Genomic DNA, 17,452 nt, shown 5'->3' with positions numbered 1-17,452 from the left:
GTTGACTCTCTTATAACTAGAACCCTAATGAATAATTGAAAACTTTTGAAATCAGTAAACCAATCTAATATTTTTTGTTCTATAAAAACCGAGATACCAATTAAGCTAGTGACAAAATAGACATTTTAAGAAAAAGACATTAGAAAAAAGAGAGAACACATAAACACGTAAGAAAAGACACTAGAAACAGACATTTTAAGAAAACACACGTTGCAGAATATGTTTAAAGTATAGTTAATTAACTTTTGGCAATATCTTAAAAAATAATTATTCATTTGTGGCACATTATGAACAAAATAAAATATGTTTTTTAATGATTCTAAACTTAAATGTTGTCATAAAACATCTTTCCTCTTAAATATTATAGTTATTTACAGTTATTTCAGCAACATTACAATATTAATAGATGAATAAATGGTAAGATTTAGAACAATAGATATGTAGATACCAGTTAACACATAAATCACATAGAATATTTTGCATGAGTATTGCCTCTTTAAAGATGCAACTTACACAAGCTCAGTTTTTGCTTACATGCTGAAAAAGTTCATTTGTGTTTTGAACTGCCTTGCAGACATATCTGTACAATATGTGACGAGTCAGAATAAAGCAATTAATATATCATATGGTACTTACAAAAGGCAATTATTTTTATATTTGCCCATATTTTTGCTTTATAATTAGAATGGGATAAAATTGTATCACGCCAGCAAACACAGATAAAATACGATATGTGACGAGTCAAAATAAAGCAATCAATATATCATATGGTACTTACCAAAGGCAATTCCTTTTTATATTTGCCCATATTTTTGCTTTATAATTAGAATGGGATAAAATTGTATTACGCCAGCAAACACAGATAAAATACGATATGTGACGAGTCAAAATAAAGCAGAGTCAAAATAGAGCAATCAATATATCATATGGTACTTACCAAAGGCAATTTTTTTATATTTGCTCATATTCTCGCTTTACAATTAGAATGGGATAAAATTGTATCACGCCAGCAAACACAGATAAAATCCCTCATTCGTTTTTTACAAGCCTCAAGTTTCATTACATCAAAAGCAAAAAGTCAAAAGTTTCAAAAGAATCTTTTAAAAGCATGCACCAATATTTCACAACATTAAAAAATTAAAAAGCTTTATGTAAGCTTTTATTTTGAGGCTGCTGGGGACACGAGTTCACCTGATGGACTAATATATGATGAAAATGTATAGGTTGATCCAACTCTTGATGTACCATTCTTTGAAACTGAACTTTTCATTGGCATTGGTTTATGCACTGGTCGAGACCTTGGGCAGCAGCATTTAAGCAAGCGGTTCCGGAACTTTGAAGACATGAAACAGTATACCATTGGATTTAGACAACTGTGCAGGAATGGAAGTAGATAGAAAACAAAACGAGTTGTGTAGATTCCGTGGTTATAGACGTTCAAGCAACATTTTATGACAATTTCCATGATCAGCCGTGGACCCCAACAAATCAAGAAAAGTACTACGATTAAGATCAGCATTTTGATCACCTGAAAATGAATGTTTTTGCATTTATTGATCCATATCTTGAGATTTCTACGATCATAGTTAGGTTTCATTTAAGTTCAACCATAATGGTATGCAAATTATAACATTTTAAACTCAATTACACAATGCGATGCCGTTATAGGCATTGCATATTTCCTAGCATTTAATTGTTTTTTTTGTGGAGACTAGAGTGCCGATTTTTTTAATCATTCATAATCCAATTTTAATTATATTAAACGGTTATTTAATTTTTATTACATTTTATAAAAAAACAATATAAATATTTTATTCTCTTAACAATCAATGTAACGTCTAACTTTTTTTTTATTTCAAAACAAATGTATAAGTTATTAATTTATTGTCTAGTTTAAATCAAAAATCAAAATCTATTTTTTACTCTTTATTCCTTTAACTACTTTAATTCTTGAACTACGAAAATGTTTCAGTTATAGGGTTATCTTAATTCTCACGGTTTTTTGATCAAGCTGCAGCCAAATTATTTAAAATTCAATATAAGTAATGCTGGATTGGCTTTGTTTCGGGCTATTTCATCTATCGATAAATCGCCAACTATGTATCTCTTTCGGTGCTCATAAGTGTACGATAGGAACAATTCAGTCACTTCTTATTTAAATTTCTTGGCGTGAGGACTGGCGGTTTCGCCACTCAGTCCAATCATTATTAGTTCTTACACAAATTTCATTATATTTGATTATGCATCTCTTCATCCCTTAACACGTTCACGCCGGGAAACGTGAAAATAATGGTACGGGAAAAGAGAAAATACTGGTAGAAGAACTATTTCAATATTAGATAATATTCGGGAGGAGTTAATCTATTCTCAACAATAACAGTTCACTGTAAGGAAAATTATAAAGGCGAAAAAGCAATTCAATATAAAAATTGCATCCGTTAAAAACAATTGGTAGTTGTGGATTTTTATTATTCCCCGAAAAAAACTAAGAAATGAAATTTATTGTTACCAGTTTTTACTCCGGTGCGCTGCCAAGATGAGACAATCTAGCGTGACCCACCGGTGGGACCCCGGATTGAACGAGTTAAGGGAAATAATAAAATAATGTTTAAGTAAACTAAACAAAAAATATTTATTTAGGATTATTGAAGAATAACCACATTAACAAATAAATAAAAGCTGGGGAGAATTTTCTATATCAACTTAGACAAAACGGATTAGTAACGGGAACGCCAACAGGACAAAAGCAACGGGAACAAGATGAGGGAACAGAAGTACTATAAACCTTATGCCAAGAATGTTGATTGAAAAAAATATCTGTGTCAGAAACGCATACCTGCCAACTCTTCCGGATTTTCCGGAAGATTTTATTTTCATATTTAAAGTGGTAGTAAGTATATACTATTTTTTCTTTTATAAACTTAATTTTCAGATGATTTTGATCACCACTATTCTTAAAAATTAAGCATGCATATTAATATGCGTTACTATCATGGTTGTCAACTTAAGTTTTCTCAAATACAACGTATTTGACTACTTAAAATTGAATTTTTAATTCCATTTTAATACCATTGGGAAAAATGATAACGGAAGGGATTAATAGTTGGCAGGAGTAGAAACGGACTAGTAAAGAATTCCACAGCGTGAACTAATACACCGTTTCTAATTTTGACTCATCCGTTGTAAAATAGAGCTGTTCATGTTTTTTTCCCAGTATTTAATGAAATTTATTGAGAATAAAAATTGGTGGATTGATAATTGTAATTTTTCATTAAATTGCTTTGTTTCTTTGTAAACATAGAGTAGCCAATTTTCTGAAAAATTTAAAAACTGGTAGCAAAATATCAAAGAAACAAAAATGTTTTAACTAATTATTCTTAACAAGAAAAATACTTGAAAACCAAATGCTGCAACTGGACAAGAGAATTCTTTAACTTGATTAGGTTTTAAAGTCGATTATCTTTATGAAAATTAAGTTTAAATTTTACCGCATTAAAAATTACTATGTCAATCTTCATCTATGCAAAAGTACCCCACCTTACCTTAGAATCAAGTTGACATGTCTTATATACTAGTTATTTGGAATTATATTTTCGTAGTGGTAGTTACACTACACCTATTATTCTGTGATTTTTGCATACTACAGCCATAGATGTAAATTTGTTCATTCTTTCCAAACATGACAATCATTGATTTATATGTGCAATAATGCCTCTTCACAAAACGCATACATACAATAGAAAATTGCAACTACTACGATAATTATTGTTCCATGAAAATTCAACCTCATATCACAATGAAACCGGAACAATAGTCTCCACGATACGCGTTGTTTAGCGCTAAACCCATATTTATAAAAGTGAAATTTTTTTTTTTTTTAAAAAAATAGAGAAATAGATAATTTTTTTAATTTTTGTGTCCTTGTTAATTATTCAGCAAAGAATTCGAATTTGCAGTTAAACTGACTCTTTCACTTAAAAGTTTTGCCTAGTAAGGGGGTGAAGACGAAGAAATAAACGTTTTTAATATTTTTAGTAAGTATATAATGAAATGTTTTAATTGTTTTATAAACATATGAGAATGGAAATTTTTATTTTCAGAAAGAAACAAATTATTGTTCCCAATTCTGATGAAGCATTAGAACTTTTTTTACAAATCTTATGTTAGTTTTAACTAAACTTCGGCAAACTTTTTTTGTTTCGTCACTTTGAAAATTTTATAATAAGCAAATTTGATGTCAAGAATGCTTTTTCAGGCTGCAGGAAAATATTTTTACCACCCAGCACTACATAAATTTTAAAAAAAAAGATAATTATTTTATTTTATGAAATAGTGAATAAATAGAAAGATCCATGAGGGAAGAAATAAATACTGGAAAGTATACACATAAGTGTTTCGTAAATGTATAAACAAACCTAATGTCTTATGAAATGAAACATGATGCATTCGCTACAGCAATGTAATGTTTAATAATGCATAAAATACTGAATCATAGAATATAACGAGAATTATAATGAGTCAAACGAATTTATTCATATAGTTTAACAATTAAAACTAGATATTTTAAAAGTTTTGAATTTTTATTAAAGTCTAACTTTAAATTTTATTAAAACAAGTTTTTCGAGTTTTTAAATTCAATTTTTATTTACCATATAGATTAAGTTTTTTTCCTACAGAAATAAAACCTTTGATCTACTGTTTATTTAAGTATCTAAATAGTACAAAATCAATTAATTTGCCATATTTTATCCTGAATCATCCCTGCAGAAATGGAGGATGTCAGAAACTTGATTGCAGACCATGTTCAAACATTAACAATATGTAACCAACTATAAGATTCTCTGAATTTCTTGTAACGCTTCCATCACAATTTCATGCAAAAATAATTTGAATGATTATTTATTTACTTTTTTATTTTGTTTAATAGTCGAACAAAATTTTTCAATTATTAAGTATACAAATTTTTACAACGTTTCAAAAAAATTAGAAATTTTACTTAGCAAAATATAAAATTTGAACAAAATCGATCGAAAAGTTCCTGAGAAATCGAGTTTAACGTGTAGGACCTCTTTTAATATTCGATTTCGCTGCAGCTGTTCGACCGATTTCAAACACATTTTCTGTTTTGTAGTAAAAATTTTGCTTTTTTTTTAAAAAATGTAAAAACTTGTTTATCATACAATTAAAACAATTTTTTCTCCATTTTTAATAAAATAACAACGAAAATATTAAATGATTATTAAAATTTTATTTTTGCATTAAATTATCGTTGGATGAATAAATTTGATAACTGTGCACATACTGTTCGAAATTCCCCTAAAGTGTTCTCTTGGTATAGCGATATCAGCAAAAGAAAAATTAAAGAATTTAAATATTCATCAACTTATTAAATTATTGAGATCACAATTTCCAAATTCCAGCTAACCCCCCCCCATATTTTGAGAGTCAGAAAACCAAATCTACTAAAAAAATGGTATGTTTTTTCATTGAAAGTACATTTTTGTGTTTGATTTCGAAACTTAAAATATTGTGTACCCCCTCCCCAATTATTTAGAATAATTGAGGTCACCCTCGTGATTCATAAAGATTAAATCATAGCTCATGAAAATCCAATTTGTAGATCAAGAGTTATCACTGAACATTATGTACTATCCGCTCAAGAGCCTTAAAAAACTCGAATTAAATATTGTGAAAAATAAGCAGAGATTAACGCCTATTTTTTGTTTATTGCTCAGGAGTTGAAAATATTCTTTTGTTAGCATGTTTTACGAGTTCACAAAATTTTAGTTAAAAATGTAATTAATCATACCATCTAAAACAACTTAAGAAACAAGAAAGTTACACTAACTTACTTCTCTAATTTAGAAATACATGTCAGCATTTTTATTGATATTTTTTTGGCCGCCTGTAGCATTTAGCATAAGGTACTATTAATTTCATCACACAGATTTTATTTTTATATTTTTAATCTCGATATAACTTATAAATCTTATAAACTTTATGCAGTTTATAATATGTAATAAATAACTTTACGTAATAAATAAACAGTGGATTTTACCTCAAGATAGTTAAGGTTGCACATAGTTTAAATTATTCCAATATTGCATAATACTGCGCAATCCAATAAACTCTTGAACAGAAAATAATTTATGTTAAACTCAAGGACTTAAACAACACGAACAAGCTGTCATTTAAACCTGAGGATTCCTTGATTTTGATACGCAAGTGAAGCATGAATGTATTTATTTTTTAATTACAAGAAATTAAGCTTGGATTTTTGCTTAAAATATCTAAATACCAAATATGAATACATAAAACTTATTTTATTAATAATCATAAAAAAAACTGTTTAAAAGTATAAACTTTAGCTGACTCTTTGACTTGGAATCCCCGCATATGTAATTAAAATCCAACAAGCAATAAATGAAATAAAACCAGCATGAAAAACCCTTTAAAATACACCAAATATTTCAATTTTAAATAAAAAAATTCGCAATTTAAAAACTCTACTTTATATATATTTCTGTTTATTTCAAAGAATATTTTTAAACTACAAACTTTTTACACGATTTTGATTAGTTTTTCAAAACTTAGTTCTGATGAAAGTTTTCCCGTTTATTTTCCTCTAAAATAACAGCGTTGCATGCGTCCAAAAAATTACCTTTTTTACCAGTTGCTGGTAATTAATTTTCGAACCTTCTGTTCTTACCTGTTGTCTTGCAGACTTCACATTTGCTCGAGTAGAGTTTCTGTGTAAATGAGAGGAAGCGGCTTCGTTACTGATACTGTCACGCGAGAAGGATCTTGATAACTCTCGAGAAATAGTGCCAGGTTTTTCGCTTAAATTTAAAGAAAAAGAAAAATGTTTATATAAAATACATGCTACATTTTTGATGCAGATGATATATTTCAAAATAGCATTAGGTTGTGTGATGCCATTATAGGCATTACATATTTCCTAACTTTTATAATTTCTTTAATTTTAAAAACTTTTTTTAATCATTCTTAATTCTAGTAAAATTAAATTAAATGAATTATTTTATTTAATTTTATCACAATTAAGTCCTCTGAAAATAGTGCCCGGTTTTTCGCTTAAATTTAAGGAAAAATTAAAAAGTTTTATGTAAAATACATGCGGCATTTTTGATGCATATAAAATAATTTGAAATAGCATTAGGTTGTGTAATGGCATTACATATTTCCTAACTTTCATAGTTTCTTTAATTTTATAAACTTCTTTTAATCATTCTTAATTCTAGTAAAATTAAAATAAATGAATTATTTTATTTAATTTTATCAAAATTAAGTCCTCTAAAAGTAGTGCCGGGGTTTTCGCTTAAATGTAAAGAAAAATAAAAACGTTTTATGTAAAATACATGCGGCATTTTTGATGTATATAAAATAATTTAAAATAGCTGTAGCTCGTATGATGCCCTTATAGGTATCATGCATTTCCAAGCTTTTATAATTTCTTTCATAAATTTAATTTTTTTAATCATTATTAATTCTAGTAAAATTAAATTAAATCAATTATTAAATTTTTAGCACATATAAATAATTTCATTCTTTCCTTAACAATCTATAAAACGGCAAACTTTATAATTTGATGCAAAGGTATGACTCATTAATTCACTGGCGCGACTAAATCGAATATTAAAATCTATTTTTAACTCCATTTTTTTTAAGCTACTATATTTCTCTAACCACGAAAATGCTTCGGTCCCAGCCTATCTAAAGCCAGAGCTGGTCTACACTTAGTTTGAAAATGGCTCAAAACGTCTATATGGTTAAAAGCCACAGCTTCTTGAAAATGAAAAGCTTTTGTGGTCTAATTTTTTAATATTTGAAAAATTAATGCTGCATAACTTGGACTCCTAAAAATTTACAAAAACTGAGAATAAGGTAGTGATTTTGATAATTTTCATCTTGGTAGAAAGTTGTAGCCAAATTGGCGATTTTTTATATATTTAAGTATATAATAATAATTTTTAAAATAATTAAGTTACTTCTCTGTTCTAAAGCCCATATAATTCTTCACGCAAGATAATACATATAGATTAAAATCATCGCATTGTTTCAAGTGAAAGGCACCTAAACTATAGCTTTATATTTTCCTTGGTGATAGAGCTTCAAAAAACTGTGCTAATTCACTGAATTTGAAATTCTGTGCTTTATAAGTAGGGAATTTCTGATGTTCGATGGCCTCTCAATCTCGTCTAACCATTAATTAGATTTACAAATATATATATAAAGCTGTCTTTAGAAGAAACGATTTTAGTATCTCTAAAAAGAGATGCTGCTTAATATTTACGTTCACTTAATATGATTTTAAATAAGGCCATGTTCATTTTATTCAACTTATAATACTCGAAAATAAAAATCAAGAAACTTTTGTTTTGAAGTATCTCTCCGGTAATCCCTCTTACAGTACGAATGAAATGCACTTGGAATTTGTGCCACTATAATCAAGCTTCCACTGCAATAGCTTAGAACAGCAATAGATTAGAACTTACAGATAGAAAGTAAAAAATTAATAACACTAGCGAACACATTTTTGTTGCGTTTATACAAATACTTGATCGTGCCTTATTAGGGTTTGGGGACTTTAAATCTGAAGTTTGTTTTGGTTTGTTTGAAGTTACAGTAATTCTTTAAAATTCCGTTTTTAGTCAATTTTCTCGAAATGTACAAGTTTAAAAACGTTATATATAACAGTGGTCAATAAAAAATATTGCGACAAACTTCTAGTTAAGGCACATCGACATGATTGAAACTCCCGAAAATGTTGTATGCGAATAGGTGCAATTCCCTATTATGACCTTATGACCTATTCAGAGACACACGATGAAACAGTTCATAACAGGGAAGTGCCCCTAGCAGCATATGACGGCCATTTTTTGGCTAGGGTTCCTACGAAATTTTACTGCTAATTATGTGCCCTAGTATATATATATATATATATATATATATATATATATATATATATATATATATATATATATATATATATATATATATATATATATATATATATATATATATATATATATATATATATATATTATTGTATTAGATAAAGTTTGTATTAGAGATACAGAGAAATAATGAAACATTTACCTGAAATTAGTCAATTCATCCATAGTCTTCGTGCTCATCCACAGTTCTGAAATAACCCAAGCGTAGCAGGTAATCATTACCAGTGAAGGTAGAATAAAAAGAGTTGAAAGACGATAAATTGCTATTGCAAATCCACGCCAATCACTAGAATCCTTACATGAAAAAATAGTAACATACTCGTAGTAATTGGTGAAAGTCATGCGTATTGTACCCTAGAACACAAATATATAAACATAACATTTCTCGTATAATATTTTCAAAAAAATTTAGCTACTGGTAGAGAAAAATTGAAAAGAGTTAAGATTTCGAATTCTAGAAAATAATATTAGTAGAACTTCAGTCTCTGGCCTAATTATAAGATTCTATGCAATTATAAGATTCTGTGCAAAATCTTAATGATCATGTGATACTATACAGCTTTATTGTTTTCATGCGACTGAAACCGGTTTGCACATTCGTGTATCAATTAGTTAAAATAGACGATATAAAATATAAAATCGACTATTGAGTAATTTAGACGATATATATTATATAAATATGGATTATTTCTTACATCAGGTATTATATTAATATTTCGTAATAATTAGACCAAATTATTAGACGCACTGTAGTTATTTAATAATTACATGTTTTGCACGAGTTTATATGCAATACTTTGATATTTAAACATACATGTAATGGGTTTTTACTCAGGAGATTTTACATATATTGCATTATATATTACATTATTGTTATATATTGCATTACAATGTTAACCAATTGATACACGAACGTTAACAAACGCCAACCGGTTTCTGCTACGTAAAAACAATAAAGATGCATTGTATCACTTGATAACTAAGATTTTACATGGAATCTTATAGTCCGTCTAATAATTTGGCCAGAGATTTGATCGACGAATGTAATTGTAACTGTTAACCCTTTGACGCAGACGGGACACCCGCATTCGTTTTATTATTTTTTTACGCAACTATAATCTCAATAAAATATATACTTTGGTATTTTTCAATAATAAAAAACAGCCTAAGAGTTGCCAGAAAAATCTGATAGATTTTCGGAATTATATTTGTACTAAATATAAGAAAAAAAATAAGTAGTTCGAAAAACATTTTCCTCATTCATATTCAAAAACTAATCAATAAATAATTCAGCAAATAAAAAGTAGTTTCAAAGATGAATAACTGTCTCTCTTAGAATCAAATAACTAAAAATAAGAGCAAATTTGAAAAAATTAAGATTTAAAAGTGAGCTGTCTTTAGAAGATTTTACCTTTCATGCAAAAAAAAAAAAAAAAAAAAAAAAAAAACTTTTTTTCCCAACAGATGTTATTGTAGGTTTTGTAGTTGCAGGCTTTTAAAAATATTTTATTTATGTTCATATTTCTTCAAGCATAAGATAATAAAGAAAAAGAATTTAATATCCTTAATTTGAATATGTCTGTATATTTTTTTCCATTGCATGCCTTTTACCTTTTTATACCATCTGTCAATATATTTCTTGTTTTAATTACAGTGTGTAACACGATAATTATTTTTAACAACTGTAAAAAATTTAAAGTTTCGTTTATTTTCTGCTTTACACACATAATTATTCAAAGAGAAAAGCTTTATTTCAATTTAAATGTTTTGAAAAGTGAAAGAAGATTTTTTTTAAAAACAAGACATTTAATGTTTCCGCAAATAACACCTTTTTTTTGCTTTCTTAAGCATTAAAACAATAAAGTACTTTTTGTTTGTCAGAAAGAGCAAAAAAAACCTAAATCTCAACGCAATTATTTTCTGTTGAAAAAAAAGCATGATTTTTAATTTCTTTAGCTGTCTTTTGCGCGAATAAAATGAAAGTTAAGGTCTAAAAAAACATTGAAATATATGTTTTTTTTTTCAATTTCTATAATCTAACAATCCTATTTACTCATTCCCTGTCAAAAAAGACGGAACTTCTTGTTAAATTGGTCTGAAAAGTAATTTAATTTTAAAACTATTAGGACACGTGTTCAAATTTAAGAAAAAAACAAAATTCACACGTTTTGAGATAGAAAACACATATTTGCATAATAAATACATTATAATTGTTATTCAGTTTATTATTAAAAGAAAGTATTAAAATTATCAGTTTTTATCTTTTTAAAAAGCACACGTGTGAGATTTCTAATTAAGAAAGACAAGCTTTGGGTCTTCTGCAAAGTTCGTGGCCATTTTCGATAGGCGGATACCCAAAATTCTGCTAAAATTTTTCAAGTGATAGCAAATTTCAAACTACAAAGTATATATTTTGTTTTAAGAGAAAAGATCACTAAATTTTTTTTACCACCTTAAAGATTTAAAAAGTTATAAGACAAACAAGAGTTTGGTATAAGCTGGATGAATATTAATTAAATTTAAGTGGTTGCGAAATTAGCAAAACTTCAAATTGCTTTGATAAGTAGCTTAGCAATATGTGAATATATTTGGTGAACCTTAGGGAGCTTCACCTACAAAAAATAAAGACGATTTTTTTCGTTCTACCTGATATAAAATGAGAGATTTCGCCTTTATGAGATAAAGGCCCTCTTTTTACCAATAGAAGAATGCTTTCGAAAAAAGTACTGTTGTTACTTATGCCACTTGTCAATACCAGCAAGCTTGCTTGAAATCACGCTAATTTTTAAGGCAGAGGGTATGTTTCTTGTTTTTTTTTTTGGTGATGGCCAAGAATACGACTTCAGCCACACACACGTCGTTACCCGTTTAACAGACATGAGGCAAACATTCTCCATTCATTTATCCAAGATCGTAATTTTGACCTGAACCAGAGAACGCTCAATCTCCAATTCCGTACCCCCAAAAGTATGATTTCTTATTTGAACATGGAGGACTTTGTGATACAACGGATTAAAAGTGCATCAGCCACCTATTACTACACGGGGAGTCTTCGGCCACCTCAATCTGAACTACCATTCGCAAAAGCGTGAGTCCTGCTCCCTGCCAACCAGGCCATCTCGACCCCCTTGCTTTAGTTGTTAAAAGGACATATTTGGGTCGCGATAGCCTGGTTAGCAGGGCACTGTTCCATATGTTCAAGAGTTCATGGGTTCGATCCCAGTCGGCTGAAGATTCCCCGTGTAATAAATGGTGACTGATGTACGTTAAATCTGTCGAGTCGCAAAATCCTCCATGTTCCCATAACAAACCAACAACTCTGCGGGTACTGATCCAGAAGTTTCCTTGTCTTCTGGGTTGGTTAAAAATTACAAGGTTACGGAGTTGAACATCAGTAATCGTAAACCCAAAATTGGGTAGGCTGTTCAACGACAGAAATAATATTAAAATAAAATGTTATGTTTCTTCCTCTAAGAAGAATCAAAAATATATATTGTCCCTACCACTATTTAAATATGAATAGGGGGCTGCGATTAGTAATTGTAAGTTAGTGAAAAATAGTTTTTGGGATGATTATATGAAAAATAACATTGCAAAAAAATTTTAGCTACATTTCAGTTTTCATCAACGTAATCTTGCTTAGTTAAGGAGAAAATGCCTTCAAAAACAAATTACTCTGATATAAATAAAATGAAAATGAAATTACCTTTGTTGCAATAACTGGAAGGGCTAAAATCAATGAAATGGTCCAAACAGCTATCATAAGCTTCTTGCAATTACTCATGGTACACAAAGATCGGGATCTTATTGGATATACGATAACAACGAATCTAAAAAATAAAAAAAAAAAAGAATTACGAAATTTTTTTTACACATTTCATTATCTGAACAAAATGTATGTATTCATATCTTCTAGTCTGAATGCATAAAACATGGCTCTCACTGTCGTATTTTTTATTTTATTTAGATGATCGATTCTAGTGCAATTATATAGGAGTTTTGATATTTGTGCATATTTTTTGATGTTTCCCGTATAGTGGCGATAAGTTAGGAATGCAAATTGCTTTTCGTGGAAAAAGCAATAGGTTTTGATTAATACATCAAGCAGTAGATTTACGGTATTGAAATATTTATTGAGAATAACTTTAAATTGCATTACGAGAGGCGAAGGGAAATTTGTAGTTTGTCATTAAGAGCACAAGTAACAGGGCTATATCTAGTATATTTTCGCTATGTGGTTATAATCAATAATGTTGGAGTCAAAACTGTTAAATGTTAAAGCTATATACCACTTTCAAATTTTGACTGTAAAATTTTCCGTTAAAATGAAAATAAGAAACAGCTCTGTTCATTGGGTATTCCATAAACTATATATTATTCCAATATATAGTTTAGGGAATATTGTATTTCAATAAAGAGTTTTTAAATCTAAAAATGTATTTAAGTTTTCTTTAACCCCTTGGGGACTAGTGATTCAGAAAAGCATTCGTACAAAATCAGAATCAAGTTGTAATTAAATAAAAAACGGTAACTAAAATGTAGTCGTTGCTAATTTGACAGACTTACTTTGCTTTTACTTTAATTATTGGTAGTTTAATCATATATATAATCAATGCTAATTCAAAGTATAGTTATATAGTTTTATTTTGAACAAAGTAATGGTGAGTTAAATAAGTCAAACCATTATAACTCCGCCCACAAATAAACTGCTAAAGAATTACTTTGATTACCAGTTTCATATTTTTACCCTGATTGATACGGTTTTTTGCTGTCACGTATTTGTGACAATCGGCGCGAAAGGGTTAAGGTATACACGTATCATCTGACTGATGTTCACACCCCAATGACCATATATGGAAGAAAATACGAATTTCTGACAAAATGACCTAAGAAATATATAATAAGCAAAAAAATATATTTTAATGCGATATCATGCTGTTAAGCAAAAATAAGCATAAGTTTCCTTTTTTAATTAAAATTTTACTTAATATTTATTTTTTCATCTTCTTTTCAACAAATATAATCAATCAATCAATATAATCAATCAATATAATATAATCAATCAATCAATATAATCAATCAATCTTTATCAGCAACCTTAAAATATATAGAGTTCCATTAATATATTTTATCATCTGCATATTTTACTTTCTTTATATTATTTGATCTGCAACAAAAATGTGGAACATCATTAATTTTCAATACTGGATTACAACAACATATCATTTGCCATCTGCATTCAAAATTAACTCCTCAACTTCCTGCTTAAATTTCTGTATCATGTCTGCGAATAATGTATCAATTATTTCTTCAGAAATTTTTTCCAAGAGTTAAAAAAAATAAAATATATTAACTGAAGTTTTTTAAAGACTCTACAAACCTTGTTGCGTTATTCTAATCACTAGAGGTTAAGATGAAGTTTTACTTGAAGGTCAAGGCTTACTTCTTACTTAAAGGTCAAAAATTACTTCTTTCAATTCATTTAATTCAAATAGTTAGACTCTAAAAAAGGCTAAAAATACCCCCTTTTAAATAGTTTAAAGCATTTGAAAAGTCATTAAAATTTTAATTATTTGTTTTTCTTTATAATGAAATTCACTATTTATGATCAATAAGCGCATTATATGCATGCCATTAAATCTCAGAAAACAAATTCATTCACATTCTTCTAAGAAAAGGAATTAAAAGGCCAAGACCTTTGAAAGCATCCGGTATTTTTTTTCTTTTCTTTATCTGAGTATATAAAAGAGGGAATCTTTTCTAATAGCTTACTTAACCATGGTCTTTCAGTCAACTGAAAAACTAGATTCCAAGTCCTAAATTTAATTATTATAATGTAATGAGTTTTACGTTTTTAGCGTAATACATTGGAAAAATATTGTACTTTGTATAAATAAAATGTATGCAGTGAACTTGTAGTTTAATAAAATGTTTATTAGATTAATAATGCATTAAAAAATTCATTTGAAGCAAATAGAATGTATTTTTAAAACAAAACTAAATAAACCTTAGATTTTTTAGTTTTCTTCTCTTATGGAGAAAAGCGTGAAAATAAATCAAAGCAGCTTTTTATATGTTTTATTCTGAATTTATGATTTATGTAAAGGAACACAAAGAAATATTTGATAGATTGTTTTCAAAAGTTTATTTTATTAGCTGTTGAGGCTCTAAACTATTATTTCAAATTTATTTTTAATTTGGTTTCCGTTGCCAACTTCAACTTTCATTTAAAATATCATACTACGTGATAGAAAAATAATGATTAATGTGAAAAGAACACTCTTCAAACTAAGCAACGCTGTCAAAGCTTAATATCGTAAATAGCAGATCTGAGATGTAAACTGCTGTTTGTAGAAAATGCAACACCATGAAGGAATCATCAGAATCAAATGAAATTCGCAGCAAATGTCAATTATAGGATATTATGCAAATTAATAAAGTTTCAGAGCCATCGCGCGTGCGTGGCGCGCGCAGCGCCCTCTGAATTGATGCTGAAAGCGTATAAATAAAGTGCTGTAGCGGGACGTTGAAAATAGTCTATGATTATTTGTTAGTGGCAAACGTTTAGTGAGACCTGAGTATGCCTCCACGACGGAAGAATAAGAAATTCAAGCAACTTACGGAGTTTGAACGAGGGAGGATAATCGGCCTTCGAGAAGGAGGATTTTCCTATCGCGCAATAGCAGCTCGTATGCAGCGGAACAGTTCCACAGTGATGCGAGTTTGGAAGCAGTGGACCGACGAGCACCGAACAACTCGAAAAACAGGCACTGGACGACAGAAGGTGACGTCAGAGCGCGATGATCGACACCTGCTCCGCATGGCGGTGAATGATCGCACAGCTTCCTCCAGGCAGCTGGCAGCACATTGGTCTACTGCTACAGGTGTACAATTGTCGGCTTCGTCAATTCGTCGTCGTCTGCTGCGCCGTGGATTGCGTGCAAGGGTGCCATTATACAGGATTCCCCTCACGGCGGATCATCGACGGCTGCGTCGGCAGTGGGCTCTTGAGCACAGAGACTGGCGAGCTGATTGGCACCAAGTTGTCTTTTCAGATGAATCACGCTTCAATTTGTGGACCCATGATGGCCGTGTTCGTGTTAGACGTTATGCCGGTCAACGCTGCCTTCCTGAGTGTATTATTGAACGACATAGTGGTCGAACACCCGGAGTTATGGTCTGGGGTGCGATTTCGTATCATGGACGATCCAATTTGATACGAATTGAGGGTAATCTCAATAGCAACAGATACGTCCGTGAAGTGCTACAGCCCGACGTCGTTCCTTTCCTTCAAGGCATCCCTGGAGCTATCTTTCAGCAGGATAATGCACGCCCACATGTTGCGCGGACTGTTAGAGACTTCTGTTCAGCACAACGCATGCAACTTCTTCCTTGGCCTGCTTATTCGCCGGATATGTCGCCTATTGAGCACGTGTGGGATATGGTTGGTCGGCGTCTCACTCGTGATCCGCGTCCTGCAGTTTCCAAAGACGAACTTTGGTTGCGCATACAAGCGATATGGAATTCTCTTCTTCAAGCAGATATTCAACATCTGTTTGACTCCATGCCACGTCGTATAGCAGCACTTATTGCAGCGCGTGGTGGCTGCACCAAATACTGATTTCGGACGCTTAATTTGTTTCTTTTGTTTTGAAAATTTCATCATTTATTTGTATCAGTACAAGTCGTTTCTGCATTAAATTTCATTTGATTCTGATGATTATTTCATGGTGTTGCATTTTCTACAAACAGCAGTTTATATGTCTGAATTACTGATTTCTTATGCTGGTTAACCCTTTGACGCAGAATTTTTATTTATCATATATTTCTTACTTTTTTCATTATTTTATATTAATTTTGGTCAAAATAAGGGAAAATAGTATATTCAGAACATTAATAATTTATGATTATGAAATGTAGCATGAAACACTGGGGATTTTTTCTGTGTTAAAGGTGAAGTCTTTCAAACAAGGATCACTTCCAAACAATAATTTTTCAAATTTGCACTTATTTGCAGTTATTAAGATTTAAGAGAAACAGTTATTTATCATTGAAATTTTCTTAATTTACAAAATCAATTATTGATACATTTCTGATTATGCATGCAAAAATATTCTTTTTTAAGCTGTATTTTTGGATATTATATTTTAATTCAAATATTATTACGATAAGCTAAAAAAAATTCAGTAACTATTAGACAGTTTCTTGTAATTAAATGCAATTTTTTTGCTCGTAAGTGGAGCTTCATAAAAATATATTTTAAAGGTTCAGCGGTGTCCTATCTGCTTCAAAAGGTAAAATCATATATGTATTTATTTATTTTAAACTTTTAAAACCTAAATTTATAAATTATTCTATATAAGTAATTACCTCGATTTTTTTATTAAAAGCTGTACATCTTGGCTAATCTGCTCTTTAAAAATTAAAGAAAGAGCTAAAGCTATGTAGGTTTTGCTATTTTTAATTACGAAGTGCTT

At 29.7% G+C, this 17,452-nt stretch overlaps 1 protein-coding gene across 1 annotated transcript in view; it reads right to left on the bottom strand.

Annotated features, from left to right (window-relative positions):
* Positions 1-1,025: 1,025 nt before the first annotated feature.
* LOC107440366 (allatostatin-A receptor-like) overlaps positions 1,026-17,452 on the bottom strand; it is a 150,949-nt gene continuing 134,522 nt past the window's right edge. The window contains exons 3-6 of the mRNA XM_087155896.1: positions 12,682-12,805; positions 9,118-9,329; positions 6,710-6,839; positions 1,026-1,528 (exon numbers count right to left, since the gene is read on the bottom strand). Of these exons, the coding sequence (XP_087012022.1) occupies positions 1,160-1,528; positions 6,710-6,839; positions 9,118-9,329; positions 12,682-12,805 (835 nt within the window). The 3' untranslated portion in view covers positions 1,026-1,159. The remainder of the gene's footprint in view (positions 1,529-6,709; positions 6,840-9,117; positions 9,330-12,681; positions 12,806-17,452) is intronic.

This window comes from Parasteatoda tepidariorum, chromosome 12 (assembly GCF_982258835.1).
Source record: "Parasteatoda tepidariorum strain Cologne lab strain chromosome 12, Ptep-v5.0, whole genome shotgun sequence".
NCBI classification, from domain to species: Eukaryota; Metazoa; Arthropoda; class Arachnida; order Araneae; family Theridiidae; genus Parasteatoda; species Parasteatoda tepidariorum.
The sequence above is the reverse complement of the archived record's forward strand: the minus strand, read 5'-3'. Positions and strand labels throughout refer to the sequence as shown.